Here is a 15,975-nt window from a genome sequence, read left to right as displayed (position 1 = left end):
TCTATCTACCTATCTATCTATCTATATATCTATCTACCTATCTATCTATCTATATATCTATCTACCTATCTATCTATCTATATATCTATCTACCTATCTATCTATCTATATATCTATCTACCTATCTATCTATCTATCCATCCCTCCATCTATCCATCTATCTATCATCCATCCATCCAGCCATCCCCATCCTCCATCTATCCATCCCTCCATCTATCCATCTATCTATCTATCTATATATCTATCTACCTATCTATCTATCTATATATCTATCTACCTATCTATCTATCTAACCATCCATCCCCATCATCCACCCATCTAGCCATCTATCTATCCATCATCCATCATCCATCCATCTATCCATCTATCCACCCATCCATCATCCTATCTATCCATCTATCCACCCATCCATCATCCCCATCATCCATCCATCTAGCCATCCATCCATCCATCCATCCATCTATCTATCTATCTATCCACCCACCCATCCATCCATCTATCCATCATTCATCCATCCATCTATCCATCTATCCACCATCCAAACATAAAAAAACAACTATAGTCTGTATAATCCAATACCCTAGCCCAAATGCTCAACTTAAAGTAACTTTGCGCTAAGTGCCGTAAACTGGGACACCGTTGCCCCAGCAACAGCTGGCCGTAGCATGCTGTAGGAAAAAAGATATCGCATAGGTGTCGGCAGATACTCCAAGTTGCAGTACTGGCTTTGGATGTGAAAAAGTTGCACCAAGCGATTCCTAATCGGGACTTAGAAAATGCTATATAAGTGAAGATTTTTGCAATGCTCTTATAGTATTTTAATGTTAGTAAGACATGTAATAACCCTGCTGTTAAAAGACAATCACTATCCAGCTATTGTTAAAAGTAGCCAAATAGAGGAAATCAACATGTGAAACAATAGCAGAGACGACGACTCGGTTCAACGTCACAATTCAGAGAAATCAGTAGGACATGTGATCATTTTTTAGGTTTAATGTATTTATACATTACACAATCAGCCATCCAGGAGTACAATTCAGAAGCGTTTTTTTTAGTGTGTGAAGTCATGCCTTTCAGTTCAATATGTAAACGAAAAAAGAGTGCACAAGCAGCTTCGCCATCGACTCCCATACATCCACTGACACAAGCTTTCACGACAGGTGAAGCACAATTAAGTACATCGTACAAAGCAAAAAAAAAAAAAAATAATAATAATAATAATAATGGAGATACTGTGTCATACAATAAGTAGGCAGTAATGGTCAATGAAATGCATTTTGTCAACCAAATAACCATTTAAGAAAGGCATCACAACAGAGTAAAAAAAAAAAAGAGCTATAGACAAACATATCATACATCATGAAACATAAACCAAATACTACTACTTTTTATAATTCGATTGTTAGGGAATCATTTGTATGTGACTTATTTGACCATTAAATGTTCTGCCAATTAAAGAGCCAGTTTTTTTTGTTTTTTTTTTACTTTCTCCAGAGAAATCCTGTTCCTAGGTCTTTAAAGATTTCCTTCGAAAATCAAACATTGTCCGTATATATTTTTAGACGCAGGGTCATTGAAAATGAACTGAGATAAGTGGATCTGGAGAGAACATATACGAATGTATTCATACCATTCCTTCAGCGGTTTCAACTCCTGGCTCACTGATCAGGTGTCAAGTCAAAACAGAAACATTAGTGGAAAAGAACGTCATCAGAAACTGAAACAGGATGCTGTCTCGCTACAACACATGTGCGTTATTTCTGACTGTATCATTAACACCAATCACTTCATATTTTACCCGTCACAGTGGTCACCGGACCTGAATGTCGAGAGGGCACGCACAGGTGTTAAGTGCTTCTCTGGACTGTAAATAACTGACTGCGAGAAGCTACAGTAAGCGCGCTGCTCTCTGGAAACAGGGGCGAGGAACACTGTGGCAGTGTTTGAGCTTGTAAACTGGCTGCTTAGTTTTCCGCAGGTTTCTCTAGCATGGACTTCAGGTGTGCATGCAGGGGTTCGCACACGGCCTGGTAGCCCTGGGGAGTTAGATGAAGGTAGTCGTACATGTCCTGATGGGAAATGCTGCCGTTGGAGTGGACAAAGCCGGGGTTTACGTCGAAGAAAGAGCCGTGGGGTAGAGTGGAAAGGGCCTTCTGGACCAGCTTGTTCACTTCCTCATTTCGCTCCCGCAGAGGATTTGGCATTTTACCCCTGGGCAGTAATCCCTACAAAATAAATGCACACGTCTAATGTTAATCTTCACATCATTTAGTTCTTACAGTAATAAGCAGTAACATCTGAATCAATTGTTTTCTGCCATGCACCCCCTAGGGGACAGAAGTTTTTTCACACCCGCCCTCCCCCTGAATTGAAACACTATTGAGAATCTGGTAATATTTATTTATTCATCTATACAAACCGCTGGTACCAGCATTCTGCATACAATCCCCTGATTATCAAAATTGATTACTAAAGCTTGCTCTGCTGCCATCTACTGACTGGAGGTTTGTTTACTGTCAAGCATGAACTTGGAAAAAAAAAAAGGCCACTGAAAGTGCCCTCTCGCGACACGTCACGGCCAACTACTTTGAGAAACACTGTATTAGCCAATGTGAACAAACACCGACTTTTACAGACAGACGATCATCCATCAAGTGAACCTCCATTTACAGACAGACGATCATCCATCAAGTAAACCTCCAGTGAGCTAAGATAAATGACGTAAAAGTCATGCATAAAGGCTTAAATGCTAAAATGCTCTTACAATTTTCTACGCCATCTATTGGGGGAAACATGGGTATTACAGGGAAAAAAATGCAGAAGTATATTGATAATATAAATAAATTATATGATTCGGAAAAGTTTGGCGGGCCGGATTAAAAAGCTGAACGGGCCACATCCGGCCCCCGCGCCTTAGTTTGCCCATGCCTGGTTTTAGCCCATAAACACAAGCAGACCAGCCGTGTCAACTTTCTGCTAATCACTATTGCTGTTTTCACATTCAGCCGGCTTTTGTGTTGACACTGACTTTTGATGTGGGATTTGCTGCACGCTTGAAACCTGTTTTTGTTCACACAAAACCTCTCACATCTCACAGAAGGATATTATCATGGCATCATGTTATCAGCACGAGAATCAACGTGTTTTCCGAGCGCTGCACTAAAAGTTTGAGGTTTTTGTTCACACAAACACAGAGGGAGAGCAAAACCCTGAAGTAGTTTTTTTTTATAGCTTTTGCACCCAAATTAGTTCATTTGAACGCTGAGGAGCAAGGGTGCATTACGTTGCAGTGTGAGAGGTGCCAATATCAAAGCGGCATGTGAGAACTCGAATTTGCCATGTGTAGACATGCTGTCGACGTGCGCCACCGTCCATAAAATTCTAGAAAATAAATCTGAGACCGTGTTTTAATAGGTGTCCAGTGACCTTGACTTCTACGGCGTGAATTTCATGGAATGATTTACAGCAATTCTGGAAGCACGCACGGGTAAATGGGTATGAATAAAGACACACCTGAAAGTGAACTATTCATGTCACCAAGAAATCAGAACGGTCTTTGGCAATGTCACAGATATTGAGATTAATAGGGGGAAACACAGGAATATTTCAGGAAAAACATACGAGCACGATCGTGTGGGCATGAGGGAGCTTGTTCTTGATGACTTGGATAATTGACAAGATGCCTCCACAGATCTGCTCAGGCGTGTGCCCATGGTTGTTGGTGCCCACCCACAGCACTACAATCTACAAACAACAAAAGAGGAAGGACCGTGTACATCGGTAAAAGTATATATAAAATATTCTACAAACAACAAAAGAGGAAGGACCGGGTACATCGGTAAAAGTATATATAACATATAAAAAAGAATTCAAATTTCCAGCACAGAGGACACTTTATGAACCGAAAAAAAAAAAAAAAAATTGCCAAACCTTTGGGCTGATGTTATCAAGTTCACCATTGCTCAGTCGCCAGAGAACGTGTTGTGTTGCGTCGCCGCCGACCCCAAAGTTCAGGCAATGAAGAGGTGAAAACAGCTCTCTCCATATCTATGGCGTCATTTTCAACGTAAGTCAATTTAAATGCAGAAACAACATTGCAGTTTAGACAAGAGCCTGTTGTATGAATCAGATATTTTACCCCAAACTGGTGCATGAGCTGAATGAGAGAATCTCCAACAAACAGCACATCTGGTTCTTTGTCCTTGCTGTCGGACACAAAGCGGTTGTGCTACAACAGAAAGGAAAGAATGGAAAAATAGACTCATTTTAATCATTGTTTTTAGACGAAGACACGCGAGTGGAGTTTGCATTAACAAACATTGCGACAACCAGAGATGGATAGATTAGATAGAATAAATAGATAGATTAGATAGAATAGATGGATAGATAGATAGATAGACAGACAGATAGATAGATAGACAGATAGATAGATAGGTAGGTAGGTAGGTGGGTAGATAGATAGATAGATAGAAAGATAGATAGATAGGTAGGAAGGTAGCTGGATAGATAGATAGATAGAAAGATAGAAAGATAGATAGACAGATAGATAGATAGACAGAAAGACAGACAGAAAGATAGATAGATAGATATTTGGATGATAAATAGATAGATAGATAGAAAGATAGAAAGATAGATAGACAGATAGATAGATAGACAGCCAGACAGACAGACAGATAGATAGATAGATAGATATTTGGATGATAAATAGATAGATAGATAGACCAAATGATAGATAGATAGACAGATAGATAGATAGGAAGATAGATAGATAGATATTTGGATGATAAATAGATAGATAGATAGATAGATGAGATAAGAATTTTGGAGCAAGCTAGATGAAGTAGTGCAAGGTATGCCTACAGGGTTAGGATTAAAATACAGAAACTGAATGTTTTAGCAACATAAGATAACATAAAAGAATGGAGGGAGATACACACAGATGGATTAGATAATGTACAGGGAGGGGCATCTGAAATAGACAGGAGATTGTACAGTGGTGCCAGTGGAGGTTTAGCTAAGAAGCTTGAAGTTTAGATCAGTTAACGGCAATTTGGTTTTCTGCCCAGAAAAAAAAAAGGACTACAGAAATGAATTGGGTTTGAGAGTGCTGGTAAAAAAAAAAATCAAAAAAAAAAAAATCAGAAGGTCACAAGAGGTTACACTGGTGTGGATGTAAATCATGACTAGGTGTGGAAGTCGTGATTTAATTGGATTACAATTATAATTATTATAGGATTATCAAACAATGATGCTATACATAATCATAACATGAAATAAAAAAAATGGCGCATGATACATAATCATAACATGAAATAAAAAATGGTGCATTAATTCAACATGTTTTGTTTCTGAATTACATTAATTCATCTAAATAATCAAAGTTAATTATTTTCATGCAAAACAATCTAACGGAAAGCACATCATTTTTCCGAATAAATAAATAAATATCTGTTTGAAATGAGTGCAATTAGAATAGACCGACATTAGGATAGGCAGGTTTTAAAACAGGAGGTGTTGGTCAGATGTTATTGTTTTTGAGTTTGGCTGTACTTCGGCCAATATTAAACGGTTGTGAGTTTGTACATCAGGGCGGCTTAAAGGGTAGTCAATAAGGAGAAGAGTCGAACACACCATAGACATCCATCGTCCATCTCCGTGGATGTCCTCACAGGCAGTGGGTGTGGCGGCCGGATTCAGGTCCTCTGCACTCATGGCTCCACTCTACTTGGGAAAGCAGTGGGGATTTTGTCTCGCTTCTTCCTAAGGCACAAACAACAACCCGATGAACCAATGTCTCGTCGCTCAAATGTCTGGCCAAATCAATGGAGGCTAGTGGTAGCTATGTTAGCTAGCCTACATACAGAAACATACGATGCAACCTAACAGAGTACCGAGGAACAACATTCAGTGATCCCTAACGTTTCATTTTTCAAGTTAGTACTTTTTTCCAAAACAGCGCAGTAATATTTAGCATTGATACTGAACATAAAAAGCAATAATACCAAAAGTCGTCAACCCCAATTCTGTTTCAGGAAGTAATTTCTACTACAGTGGAATGTACCATTGTGGTTGATGACCAACAATATACATATATAAAATAAATCGTATATAAATGATTCGTCATTGGAAGAAAACAGAGTTATGTTGCCTAGTTTCATTTTATATTGACTTTTATTTCGTATAGATACAGTTTTGTGGTAATTAAAAGCGAGCAGACAAAACCAAACGAAGACAACGGAAACACTGGTTTACCCGTCGTCTGTAGAAGTGGATTCGTCTCAGTTGCGCCAAGAATAATGTGTATGTCTACATGCAGTAAAATTAATACCCAAGCTGCATGTTTTAAATTAGAGTTGCGCAGACTTTTTGGTTTGGTGGCTATTTTTTAAATAGTCTGGCTAAAATAAAATAAAATAAATGTGCGTTATATGTTGGGATACAGGGGTACTGATTCAATCTATGTAGCGCCATGGCGTCTTATGACTCAGTACATGTATGGCTATTGTTCAAGTAAGGGTGATGAGCATCTGAAAATTGAATTTCATCTACATTTAATCGCCTACTTATTGGGCACCTATGTTTTAAAATTTAAATTAAACCAGAGTCATTTCAGAGTAATTTCAGCAATTTCTTGCTGACAAGGGAGGTGATATAACCATGCCAAAGTTGTCCAAAAATGCAAGTTAAATGAGAAATTCCATGATTAATAAATTAAAGCCCTAACACACTCTCTATATTTTAAACGACATGTGTTAAAAAACAAAGTAAAACTTGTGAGTCCGTATGCTCTCCCAATTTCCAAATTGAAGCAATTGTGCTGAGGGCATGCGAAAACCACATTTCCATGGCACCTGAAGGCATCACACGTTCAGGCGATAGTTTATTTAAGGCCACGCGCAGGCTTCAACTGTTGCATATTTTTTCAGTTTCCACAGAATACTTTTTTTTTTTTTACAAGTAAAAAATATCTCTCGTACGATGTTTTGAAAGGAATGTACGGAGCCGTCAAACTGTTATTACGTTAACACTTATACAAAGACGTCGAAGTGTGTTTTTGCTGCTGTAATTTACGCGTAAAACAACACCTGTTTCCGGACGTTATTACCGCAGCTGGTCGGCTACAAGCTACAAGCTAATTTCTACAATTCCAATGGCTGGTAAATGTATGCTTCTTTATTCTTTAAATGTGTATCGTGGTTATGTTAAGGGGTAACTTTGTTAGTTTAGTTGGTAAAATTGTAGATGCTACAATTATTTCAAACGGTTAAACCACCCGTTTGTAGGCATTTGTATCCCACATAATTACGGAATCTACTGAAGACCGTTGACATGTTGACAAATGGCTCTGTTAATATATGCTCTAGAAAGGTATGCTAATTTAGCCTTAAGGCTATTAGCATACCTAAATGTTTTCAATCGTCCACTTACACTGTCAGTTAATCTCTCATTTAAGAAAAACTTTTAGATGCCGCCCATTAATTTATGATGAACTCAAAGCTTGTTTACAAAAGTTAAAGTACAGTGGAACCTCCAGATACAAGCATAATCCGTTCCAGGCCCCGAACTCGTAACTCGAGGTACTTGTATCTCAAATAATTTTACAGGAATTGTTATCTGTTACGTTTTTTTGTAACAGATAACAATTCCTGTATTTGTCTGTCCACATATCTTCCAGCTAATAACCCTACTTCTAACTTATTATAATTCTTAACAGATTCAGGTGAAAATGAGCTCCAAGCGTAACAAGGAGAGGAGTTCGAGAACATGTTCCTGTGTCAACCGGAGCAGGGCCACTACGCAGCAACAAGTTAAACAGCTAAAGAATCACAGGAAAAGGATGCAGAGGAGAGGTGAAGGGAGAAGGAATAGACAAACTGCACACGGTTACTGCCACTGCCGCCACGGAATCAGTAAAGACTCAAGAAGGTGCTGCCCAAGTGGCGGTAATTCTAAAAGGGATCAAAAGTTTGTCCCTTTTACACAAGAGCACAGTATCATCACCGACAGCCGCCTGATAGGACACCACGGTCTATTTAACCATGAGATCAAGTCATTTAACATTGAACGCTTGCTAAGTGAGCGAGTAAAGCTCGAAAAATCCGTAAAGAAACGACAAGAGATGAGCCACGCGCTTTTGAACCGATCCTCCGCGTTGCGCATTTCCTCTCCCTTTGGCAGTGACGATTTGTTTGTACACAATGCCGTTTTGTCACCAGAGCGAAAAGCGGCTTCTTCGCTGTATTGCATCGCCGACGGCCAAGACAAAAAGAGCGAAGCCAGTCACAAGTCAGATCTCATGACTTCACCACAACCGTATCCTTCCACTGAAAGCTTCAAAAGCTGCTTCTCATCCAAGCGTAGCTTTAACAATGAAGCAGTAACTACGGATAAGGGAAACTCAGTCACACATAAAAAGGAAAAATGGCCTCTGCCATGTGGAGTGAACCATAGCTCTCCTAAGAGCAGGGAACGTCCTGCTCGGCAAACTCGCAGCAGTGGCCTCAGCCTACACAGACCCTCCTTGGACCCTGGGCTCAGAGGAGAATGTCTTGCCTCTGTGTCAACTATGGCGGCGCAGTTGTGTGACTCTGTGCATTTTGCTAACCTGAACAGAACCGACCTGCTGGAAGAAAGCCGGTCAGCGCTGCGGAGAGTTCTTAAGGCAAAGCATGGAACCCAGCTTCACGAGAACCTTCTAAGAAACCAGCAGTGCTCGAGCTTCGGTGCTGACGGTACAGAGATGGAACAGGACGACAGCCTGAAGTCGGCCATTAAAGATGACAATGTCTTGTCAGCAGGTAAGCCATTAAAAACTAGGCAGTTGCGGGGTCCTAATAAACCTGTTAGATAAAGCCAAAGCAGATTTGTTTCCGTGTATATCATAGATAAGCAGAGCATAGAGGCTAATTAGCTCTCTTGTTTTTCTATTCTCTAATCAATTATTGGATGCACCCCAGATGTTGCAGTACTGCCGTCATTTGGCTTCGTTTGTGCAGCGGCTCTAGGCTTGTGTACCAGTATCTGCTACTTCTGTACCACTGATGATTTACATATTTGTTATTTTCACACTGACGGCCACTAGAGGGCACTCTAGCAGGCTGGTGCGCCTTGTACTCCAGGGTGACTTATACTGTTGAAAATAAGGTATGTTAGTCGTTAGAAAGCAAACAAAGATGTCCAAGTTCCAGACATTCTATTCATTCCGATGTGTAGTATTAAAACTCTTTCAGAAAAAGATATTTTAATGGCTGTAAAAAAAAAAAAGTTTAAAGTATTTTTACTTAAAAATGTTGTAAACTACGAAAGAATCTGAAAAGTGTATTGTACATCGTCAACGTATTTTTTTCTACTAATAATTATAATAATAATAATACATACATGTTTTTAAAATATTAACTTTAATATTTTTTTAATTTTACAAAAAAACCTCCATTAACCATGATTACTGTTAATCATGATTAATTATAATAAATTGAGATCAAGCAACATTTTATGAATTTTGCATATGAGCCAAATTAGTCATTCAAATAATGTGAATATAAATATGTAGCGAATCCAATTTCATTTACATGATCAGAGAACTATAACTTTGCTATTGATCATTTTTATTGCTTTATGCTCAATGACAAGCAGAGTATTTCAATACCCTTCCACCAGGTGGTAGCAGATGGCTATAAAAACGAGTGAGCAAATTGAAACTAGAATATTGTTATATTTCATTTTATTATATATTTGTTGGCGTTTACAGCCTTCACAACTGATAACCCTGTTGGCTGGGATCACGGAGGTCTGAGTGATTGAGTCCAGCTTGTTGCCCTCATTGTTCATGACGTACTGCCACACCTACCCAGTGCTATTGTTGATTAGTTCTCCAGCTTCATTTATTAATCTTCTCAAGTTTGCGCTGGTTGTATTGAGCCAAATCCCTTGACTTTTCAGCAGTGTTTAAACTTCTACCGTCGCCCAGAGTTTTTGGATTATAAACCACGACATTGTCAGTGCGGGTCTTTCTTTATAGAAAAAAAAAAGCACAGAAACTCCATACAGTTCTCTCCATATTAAAGAGTATTGTTCTGAATTTAGGTTAAGTCACCCAAAAAGAGAAGAGGGAAAAACAGAAGACAAACCCACCATGGGCGGAGTTGTTACTCTCTGTGTCTATGTGGCTGCAATTCAAGCCACTAAACAATAAAGTATTAGGGTGCAGTTCTCCCAAGACTACACGTCTGTTAGAGTCCCAATCTACCAACGTTAGATTGTGGATCACTTTTGCAATGTCCTTTCTGTGTGCGTGCATATGAGCATTTTAACATTGCATCATCGTCTAAGTATCTAGGTGAACCTTTTATACAGTAATGTCGAAAAAAAAAAAAAGGAAGTTTTTTTTTTTCGATTGCCAAAATTGTTAAAAACACGGCGAACAAGCAGTAACAAGTCCACCCTGTCACATTTTTATATTTATTTATAATATGGTTTAAAGTCATTTTTTGTATTTTTAGGGCACACGATCTCAACTCTCAAAACCTGGAAAAAGATATTTCTGTCAAAAGCATTTTTCTAGATGTTTTTGTTTCCCCTCACTTTTGGGCATCATTTTCTATAGAACCTGCAGTCTCTGTGGGAAACTGTTTTTTTTCTCTCTCTCTCTCTTTAAGGACATATATTATGTTTTTTTTTTTCCTCTCTCTCTCTTTTTAAGGACATGTTATATTAAAAATAGTGTCTCCTCCTCTTTAGAGGCCTCCACTTGCCTTTTTGACGAAGTGGTGGGATACGTCGGCCAGGAAAATGAAGAAATGACCAACAAGAGTTTTGGTCCTTGGACTTTCCAGGCACTTCCCCAAGAAATGGTAAGAGCTTGAGTGTTTGTGTGTTCCTGTATCAGTATCAGTGCCAAAGTGAATGCCTTTTTGCGTTAATTTATTTGTAAAAATTCAAATGAACTAATATACAGAATGACCCGCATATCCAATAATTCCAGTTTCTTTCTACTAGTTTGCTTTGATACGCAGTTGATAAACACATTGTTTAATGATACATATTAGCACAGACCCAATGAGTTTAACTTTTCTCAAGTTCAGTAAGTAAGTAAGTTCACTCAGCACTAGGGCAGACATGGGCAAACTAAGGCCCGGGGACAGGATGCAGCCCGTTCAGCTTTTTAATCCGGCCCGCCAAACTTCATCATTATACTAATGCCGTTTCCCTGATATGCCCACGTTTCTCCAATAGATGGCGTAGAAAATGATAAAATATTTTAGCATGAAGAAATTAGTCTTTATTGTCAGGGGCCATGCTTAGAGCACCTCAGTGGTAACTAAGCGTTCCCTACCCAAGTCCGCTTCCTTAACCACTAAGCCACCACTGCCTTTAGCCTTTATGCATGACTTTTACATGCCATTTTATCCTATCTGCTCCTGCCCCACTGTTTAATTTTAGTACAATTGTGGCCCGCGAGTCAAAACGTTTGCCCACGCCTGCACTAGGTCCAATTGTTCTGTACCATGCTGAAGCCCGAATGCCGGCCCTACTGGCCCACTCTCACATTATTACAAAGGCAAACGTGCTGAAGCCAGACAGATACATTAGTGCTGTTTTTTAATAATAATAATAATAGTAATAATTATTGAGTGCCTTATTCATGCCACATTGGGGACATTTACATTGTGAAACTTGTCGTTATTAATATTGCTTTTTTTTTTTTTTTTTTGGTTACGTTTTCTAACTTACACAAGCTGCCATGCGAGGCGCCGTTAAGTACGTGGTTGTAACTCACAGGCACTCACTAGCCCTGATTAGCCTCTTTGCTGCGCTAAAGTCCCGAACGCGCCCCTATCCTGTCACTCTTTTGGCCTGCGCTCACATTACCCCCCCAAAGGCAAGCCAGCTAAAGCCTGCGTGCATCAGTGACTGTTGTTTACACGCAGCTAAAACAACACGATCGAGAGCGACAGCAACCACCGCTTTGTGGAGGATCTTCGACGTAGTCAGCCCTTCTGTAATCATTACCGTGAGCTCAGACACATGGTGGAGCAGAATATCTGCAGCAGCATCTGTTATACGGAAGGAGGCCGTGTATATATGTTGTATAGTTACATATGTTGAGTAGCCATCTTTATGAGGAAAGCAGTCTTTCTTTTGATGATGCGTTGTCAATTTCTGACAGGCTCCTGAGTGGCCAACAAACCCTGTGGATACCTCTCCCATCCTTTTACATGACATTCTGAGACCTACGTGCTGCACTCCATTATTTGCTTTCCCTGGACCTGGTGGTAAATCACCAAGAGATCACTTATTCGCACCTTTACCTGCTTCGAGTTGGCCAGAGAAAGCCTCACAATCTCAGCGCTCGGAAAGAAGTTTCAACCGGCCAGAAACCAAAGTGTCATCTCTCTGTGCTTCTTTTGAAAAGCGCTCAATGAATCCCAGCACAGAAGCTGGACACGGACGCCGTTTGCTCAGAGACACGAGCAGTCAGCAGTTTTTTCTTTCTTCTTCACCACCACCACCACCGACAGAGAGGCAATTTACCAAGGAGCCGTTCAAAAGTGACAAATATGCTTTTGCTTCTCCTTTTTGCGACCAAGTTCACAGTCCTTACACGAGCAGTCATTTTCACACCGGCCCTCTCCTGAGCTCCTTCCCCTCAGACACGGTCCACTACCCTTCTTCCTACATGTTGCAAAGCAAAAGCCCTCCCCTTTCGCCTTTACACGGCTCTGACCACTGGTCATTTCCTCCAATGAGGTTGTACTGACGTGTACTGGCGTGTGATCCAGCGTTTTTGTCTTGCGAAATTCCAACAGCGGTGTGTGTTTACGGCCTCGCTGTGTCAAACAGTGTGTTTAAATGCACGTAATTTTCATATGTCACGTGTTTTTCTTTCTTTTAGTCAGTTAGACAAGAAACAATTACACAATTATGTGTTGTCTAAGCATTTCATTTGGCCAAGTTAATATTAGCAGGTTAAATAGCTGTGAATGTTTACTGTCGTTGTACAAACAAAACAAAACATGTCACTCTAAGTGCACCGCTAATAAACTGATTTGATCACGATAACTGATACCACTGATTCATTTACACGTTTTTATGAATTCAACTTGGAGTCCATTTGTGGGTGATTACTCAGTTAAATCAATATCGTTTTCAAAGTGTGTGTGTTTAGCGTCTTTACCGGCGATGTTTTTGGTAAAACGTATGCTGGTGCTGTACGGCTACTGGAGCCTAATTTCCCAAAGGGACCTTTCGAGAGATTAATTAAGTTCTAGCTATCATGTTGTTATCAGAGCAGCATGTTATAAATCGGGATTATGTCAACATAATCTGAGTTTAGCGAGAGGAGAAAAACTATACTCATATATTCATACAAGCCTCTACAGTGGATTCTCAGGCGTCCGCTGTAGAGGCTTATATGCAACACTGCCTTCAAAACTTATTCTTATCATAGAAAATGACATTTTAATAGCTGTCCACTGTAGTGACCGTCATGCATGAAAGGGTTAAGTACCCTAGGAGAGAGCTGCAAAACAGTCTTTGTTGTCAGTCTTTAGTAGTAAAGACCGGGTCCCCTGCGTCCAGACAACTGGAGACCCGCAGGCCACACCCAGTCCGCCGAACCTAATCCAGAATCTAATCCAGCTCGTGATTAGATTGCAAAATAAACATCAAACTATAATGTCAAAAATGTGATTTTCATTTGTGTCCGGCTTCCAAAGTGTCTCTCCAGAAAAATTCTGGTCCCTGACAAAAATTCAAGTTACAAATACGGTACATTGCTTTGTGTAATAGTCAATTCATCAAGTTAAGAAACTTTTTATTATAAGACTAATAAGCACTTTTTAAGATCGCGCGGGCCAAACAAAATGACTTGGCAGGGCCTCATTTGGCCCACGGGCCTTGAGTTTGACACATGATCTGGACTCGGCGTGGGCCGGGTCAGGAGCAGATAGATGGAGCGTTGGTGTAAACTGAAGATAAATCACATGTAAAAGTCATGCATAAAGGCTAAAATGCTAAAATGCTTTTGTCGTTTTCTTCGCCATCTATTGGGGAAACGTGGGTATTGCAGGGAGAAGGCAGAAGTATAGTGATAATATTAATAAATTATACAATTTGGAAAAGTTTGGCGAGCTGGATTAAAAAGCTGAACGGGCCGCATCCGGCCCCCGGGCCTTAGTTTGATCCAGACCATCAAATCAAGTGAGTCTTAACCATCGTGTTGTCCTTTGTCCCAAGCTGCATTTCTGTGTCTTGTGTGCCAACTTTTCCTTATACTCTAATTCTGGGACACGATGCGAACCCGTTGCGAGGACTCTGGGTGTGTACAAAATGCGAAAAACAACGGGAGGGTTTAGAAATTCAGTCAAGATAAATGGTTTTGGTCCGAATATTAAGCTTGTCTGTTTTGTTTGTTTTTTTTTGTTTGTTTTTTTCAGAATACGGCTTACATGTTGTTCCGTTGTCTGTTTGAAATTGCGGAAGAAACCCGTGTCAGTGTTGTCCTTCAACGTGTTTTCTTGTTCAACAATGACTTATGTTGTTGTTGCTTGAGTTTTGCTGGCTTGCATTTTGGAGATTGTAACCCCCCGATGTTATGTTAGGATAGTTCCTCATTTCTCAATCTTCTTTCATTTCCCTGTTCACTTTGTTCTAGTGACACATCTCTTACGTTAAAAAATCACAACAATGGACAAAAAAAATGCTCAAATCTCATATCAATCAAAGATTTGGAAGTAGTAGCAGTTCAAACATACGTATTTGAGTATCACAGTCAAATAATATACCAAGATTTGGAAGTAGTAGCAGTTCAAACTTGAGTATCACAATCAAATAATATACTTACATTTTTTCCAAAGAGCTGCAAGTGTTTTTTCTGTTTTAACACCAATAATTTTCTTATACTCCACTGTCTGGTCCCAATACATTCTATACACATATACATTTTATTTTCCTTAATTGCTTAAAAAAAAATCTATGCAACAATGCAATAATAATATAAGTAACTACACAAATGGAACCTTTTGTACGTGGATATTTGGCAAATGGAGATTGAGTGGATGGTTTCTAACTGGAGGCAGACATAAAGTACAATATAGCATTGGGGTACTACATAGATTCCAATAGTTACAAATTGTATTAATTTTGAGGTATTACTACTAGAACTAACATTCTGCGAGTAATTAGTTTGCATTATTAGTATTCGTAAAAATGCAAATTTTCCAGATCTAAGAAAAGTTACTTAAACTTTAAATTTTCCTGACTTCTTTAAACCTAGAAAATACTACAGTACGTGAAACAAATCACCAGTGCAGTCTTTTTTAACAATAGTGGTACAGTCTGTTATATATTTTATAGTTTTCCTTTTAGTGTCAATTTTGATCTGTCGTATATATTCAAAGCAGATTGCAATACTTGTTGAAATGTAAAACAATGTAATTGGGCCACAAAATGACATTTCATTGGCGCCCTCGCTTTGCAGTCGAAATCTGATACGGGTCCCTTTCACTGTCCCCTCATCTTCTGTTCTCGGGCCATCTGACACAGTCCACAGAAAGGCACGCAGGACATGACCAGCCAGTCGTCACACACTGAACCCTACAAGGGAAAGTGCAGGCAGGGGTAAAACTAGCAGTTTTACTCCTAGGTTTGTTAACTATGGAAATTCCCGACTCCTTTTCAACACCAAAATGTATTGACAGTCAGTCAAAAAGTGTCTTTAAATATTATTTTCTGTAGCTGATTATTTAATTAATTTCTATATATACAGTATATTATACCGTAATTTCTGGACTATTAAGCGCACCTGAATATAAGCCGCACCCCCTAAATTTAAACAGAAAAAAATAACTGTTCATATATAGTTGTAACATGGAATATTTACACAGATTTTTTTTCACTTTTAATTAAATAAGTGCTTTTTTTTCCGAACAGTGTCTGTAACACGGCTGGTTACACGTTAGCTCTTTCCTGCTTCAG

At 39.4% G+C, this 15,975-nt stretch overlaps 3 protein-coding genes across 8 annotated transcripts in view; 1 reads left to right on the top strand and 2 right to left on the bottom strand.

Moving 5' to 3' along the window:
* Nucleotides 1-978: 978 nt before the first annotated feature.
* Nucleotides 979-6,079, bottom strand: pafah1b3 (platelet-activating factor acetylhydrolase, isoform Ib, gamma subunit). Of its 3 annotated transcripts, none has more exons than XM_008323983.3 (6): nucleotides 6,003-6,079; nucleotides 5,632-5,760; nucleotides 4,139-4,228; nucleotides 3,931-4,047; nucleotides 3,622-3,744; nucleotides 979-2,225 (listed from the first exon to the last, which is right to left on the bottom strand). In XM_008323983.3, the coding sequence occupies exons 2-6, from the start codon at nucleotides 5,710-5,712 to the stop codon at nucleotides 1,965-1,967; spliced, it is 672 nt and encodes a 223-aa protein (XP_008322205.1). In that variant the 5' UTR covers nucleotides 5,713-5,760; nucleotides 6,003-6,079; the 3' UTR covers nucleotides 979-1,964. The 3 variants fall into 3 exon arrangements, with proteins under 3 accessions (XP_008322205.1, XP_016893551.1, XP_008322206.1); XM_017038062.2 differs by having other exon boundaries at nucleotides 5,632-5,756; nucleotides 6,003-6,077; XM_008323984.3 differs by lacking the exon at nucleotides 6,003-6,079 and adding an exon at nucleotides 5,862-6,002.
* Nucleotides 6,080-6,279: 200 nt separating this feature from the next.
* On the top strand, nucleotides 6,280-14,751 carry prr19 (proline rich 19). 4 transcript variants are annotated; one of them, XM_025061652.1, is made up of 4 exons: nucleotides 6,280-7,163; nucleotides 7,715-8,798; nucleotides 10,738-10,850; nucleotides 14,436-14,751. In XM_025061652.1, the coding sequence occupies exons 2-4, from the start codon at nucleotides 7,727-7,729 to the stop codon at nucleotides 14,598-14,600; spliced, it is 1,350 nt and encodes a 449-aa protein (XP_024917420.1). In that variant the 5' UTR covers nucleotides 6,280-7,163; nucleotides 7,715-7,726; the 3' UTR covers nucleotides 14,601-14,751. The 4 variants fall into 4 exon arrangements, with proteins under 4 accessions (XP_024917420.1, XP_016893546.1, XP_016893547.1 ...); XM_017038057.2 differs by lacking the exon at nucleotides 14,436-14,751 and adding an exon at nucleotides 12,167-13,653 and having other exon boundaries at nucleotides 6,285-7,157; XM_017038058.2 differs by lacking the exon at nucleotides 14,436-14,751 and adding an exon at nucleotides 12,167-13,653 and having other exon boundaries at nucleotides 6,285-7,163.
* An 80-nt stretch (nucleotides 14,752-14,831) lies between these two features.
* cnfn (cornifelin) overlaps nucleotides 14,832-15,975 on the bottom strand; it is a gene marked incomplete at its 5' end in the record, with an annotated part of 2,079 nt that continues 935 nt past the window's right edge. Inside the window, one exon of the mRNA XM_025061546.1 lies at nucleotides 14,832-15,594. Coding sequence (XP_024917314.1) covers nucleotides 15,502-15,594 — 93 coding nt within the window. The remainder of the gene's footprint in view (nucleotides 15,595-15,975) is intronic.

Source organism: Cynoglossus semilaevis, chromosome 13, assembly GCF_000523025.1.
Source record: "Cynoglossus semilaevis isolate Cse_v1.0 chromosome 13, Cse_v1.0, whole genome shotgun sequence".
Taxonomy (NCBI): Eukaryota; Metazoa; Chordata; class Actinopteri; order Pleuronectiformes; family Cynoglossidae; genus Cynoglossus; species Cynoglossus semilaevis.
Note: the sequence above shows the minus strand (reverse complement) of the source record. Positions and strands in the feature narration are given on the sequence as shown.

Excerpts from the sequence above, each read along its gene's own strand:
- pafah1b3 (XM_008323983.3), bottom strand. The coding sequence starts at position 5,712 with ATGAGTGCAGAGGACCTGAATCCGGCCGCCACACCCACTGCCTGTGAG. Across the intron at positions 3,745-3,930 it reads TTGATAACATCAGCCCAAAG|ATTGTAGTGCTGTGGGTGGG; the intron begins GTTTGGCAATTT and ends TGTTGTTTGTAG. Across the intron at positions 2,226-3,621 it reads ATGCCCACACGATCGTGCTC|GGATTACTGCCCAGGGGTAA; the intron begins GTATGTTTTTCC and ends TTTATTTTGTAG.
- prr19 (XM_017038057.2), top strand. The coding sequence starts at position 7,727 with ATGAGCTCCAAGCGTAACAAGGAGAGGAGTTCGAGAACATGTTCCTGT. Across the intron at positions 8,799-10,737 it reads TGACAATGTCTTGTCAGCAG|AGGCCTCCACTTGCCTTTTT; the intron begins GTAAGCCATTAA and ends CCTCCTCTTTAG. Across the intron at positions 10,851-12,166 it reads AGGCACTTCCCCAAGAAATG|GCTCCTGAGTGGCCAACAAA; the intron begins GTAAGAGCTTGA and ends AATTTCTGACAG.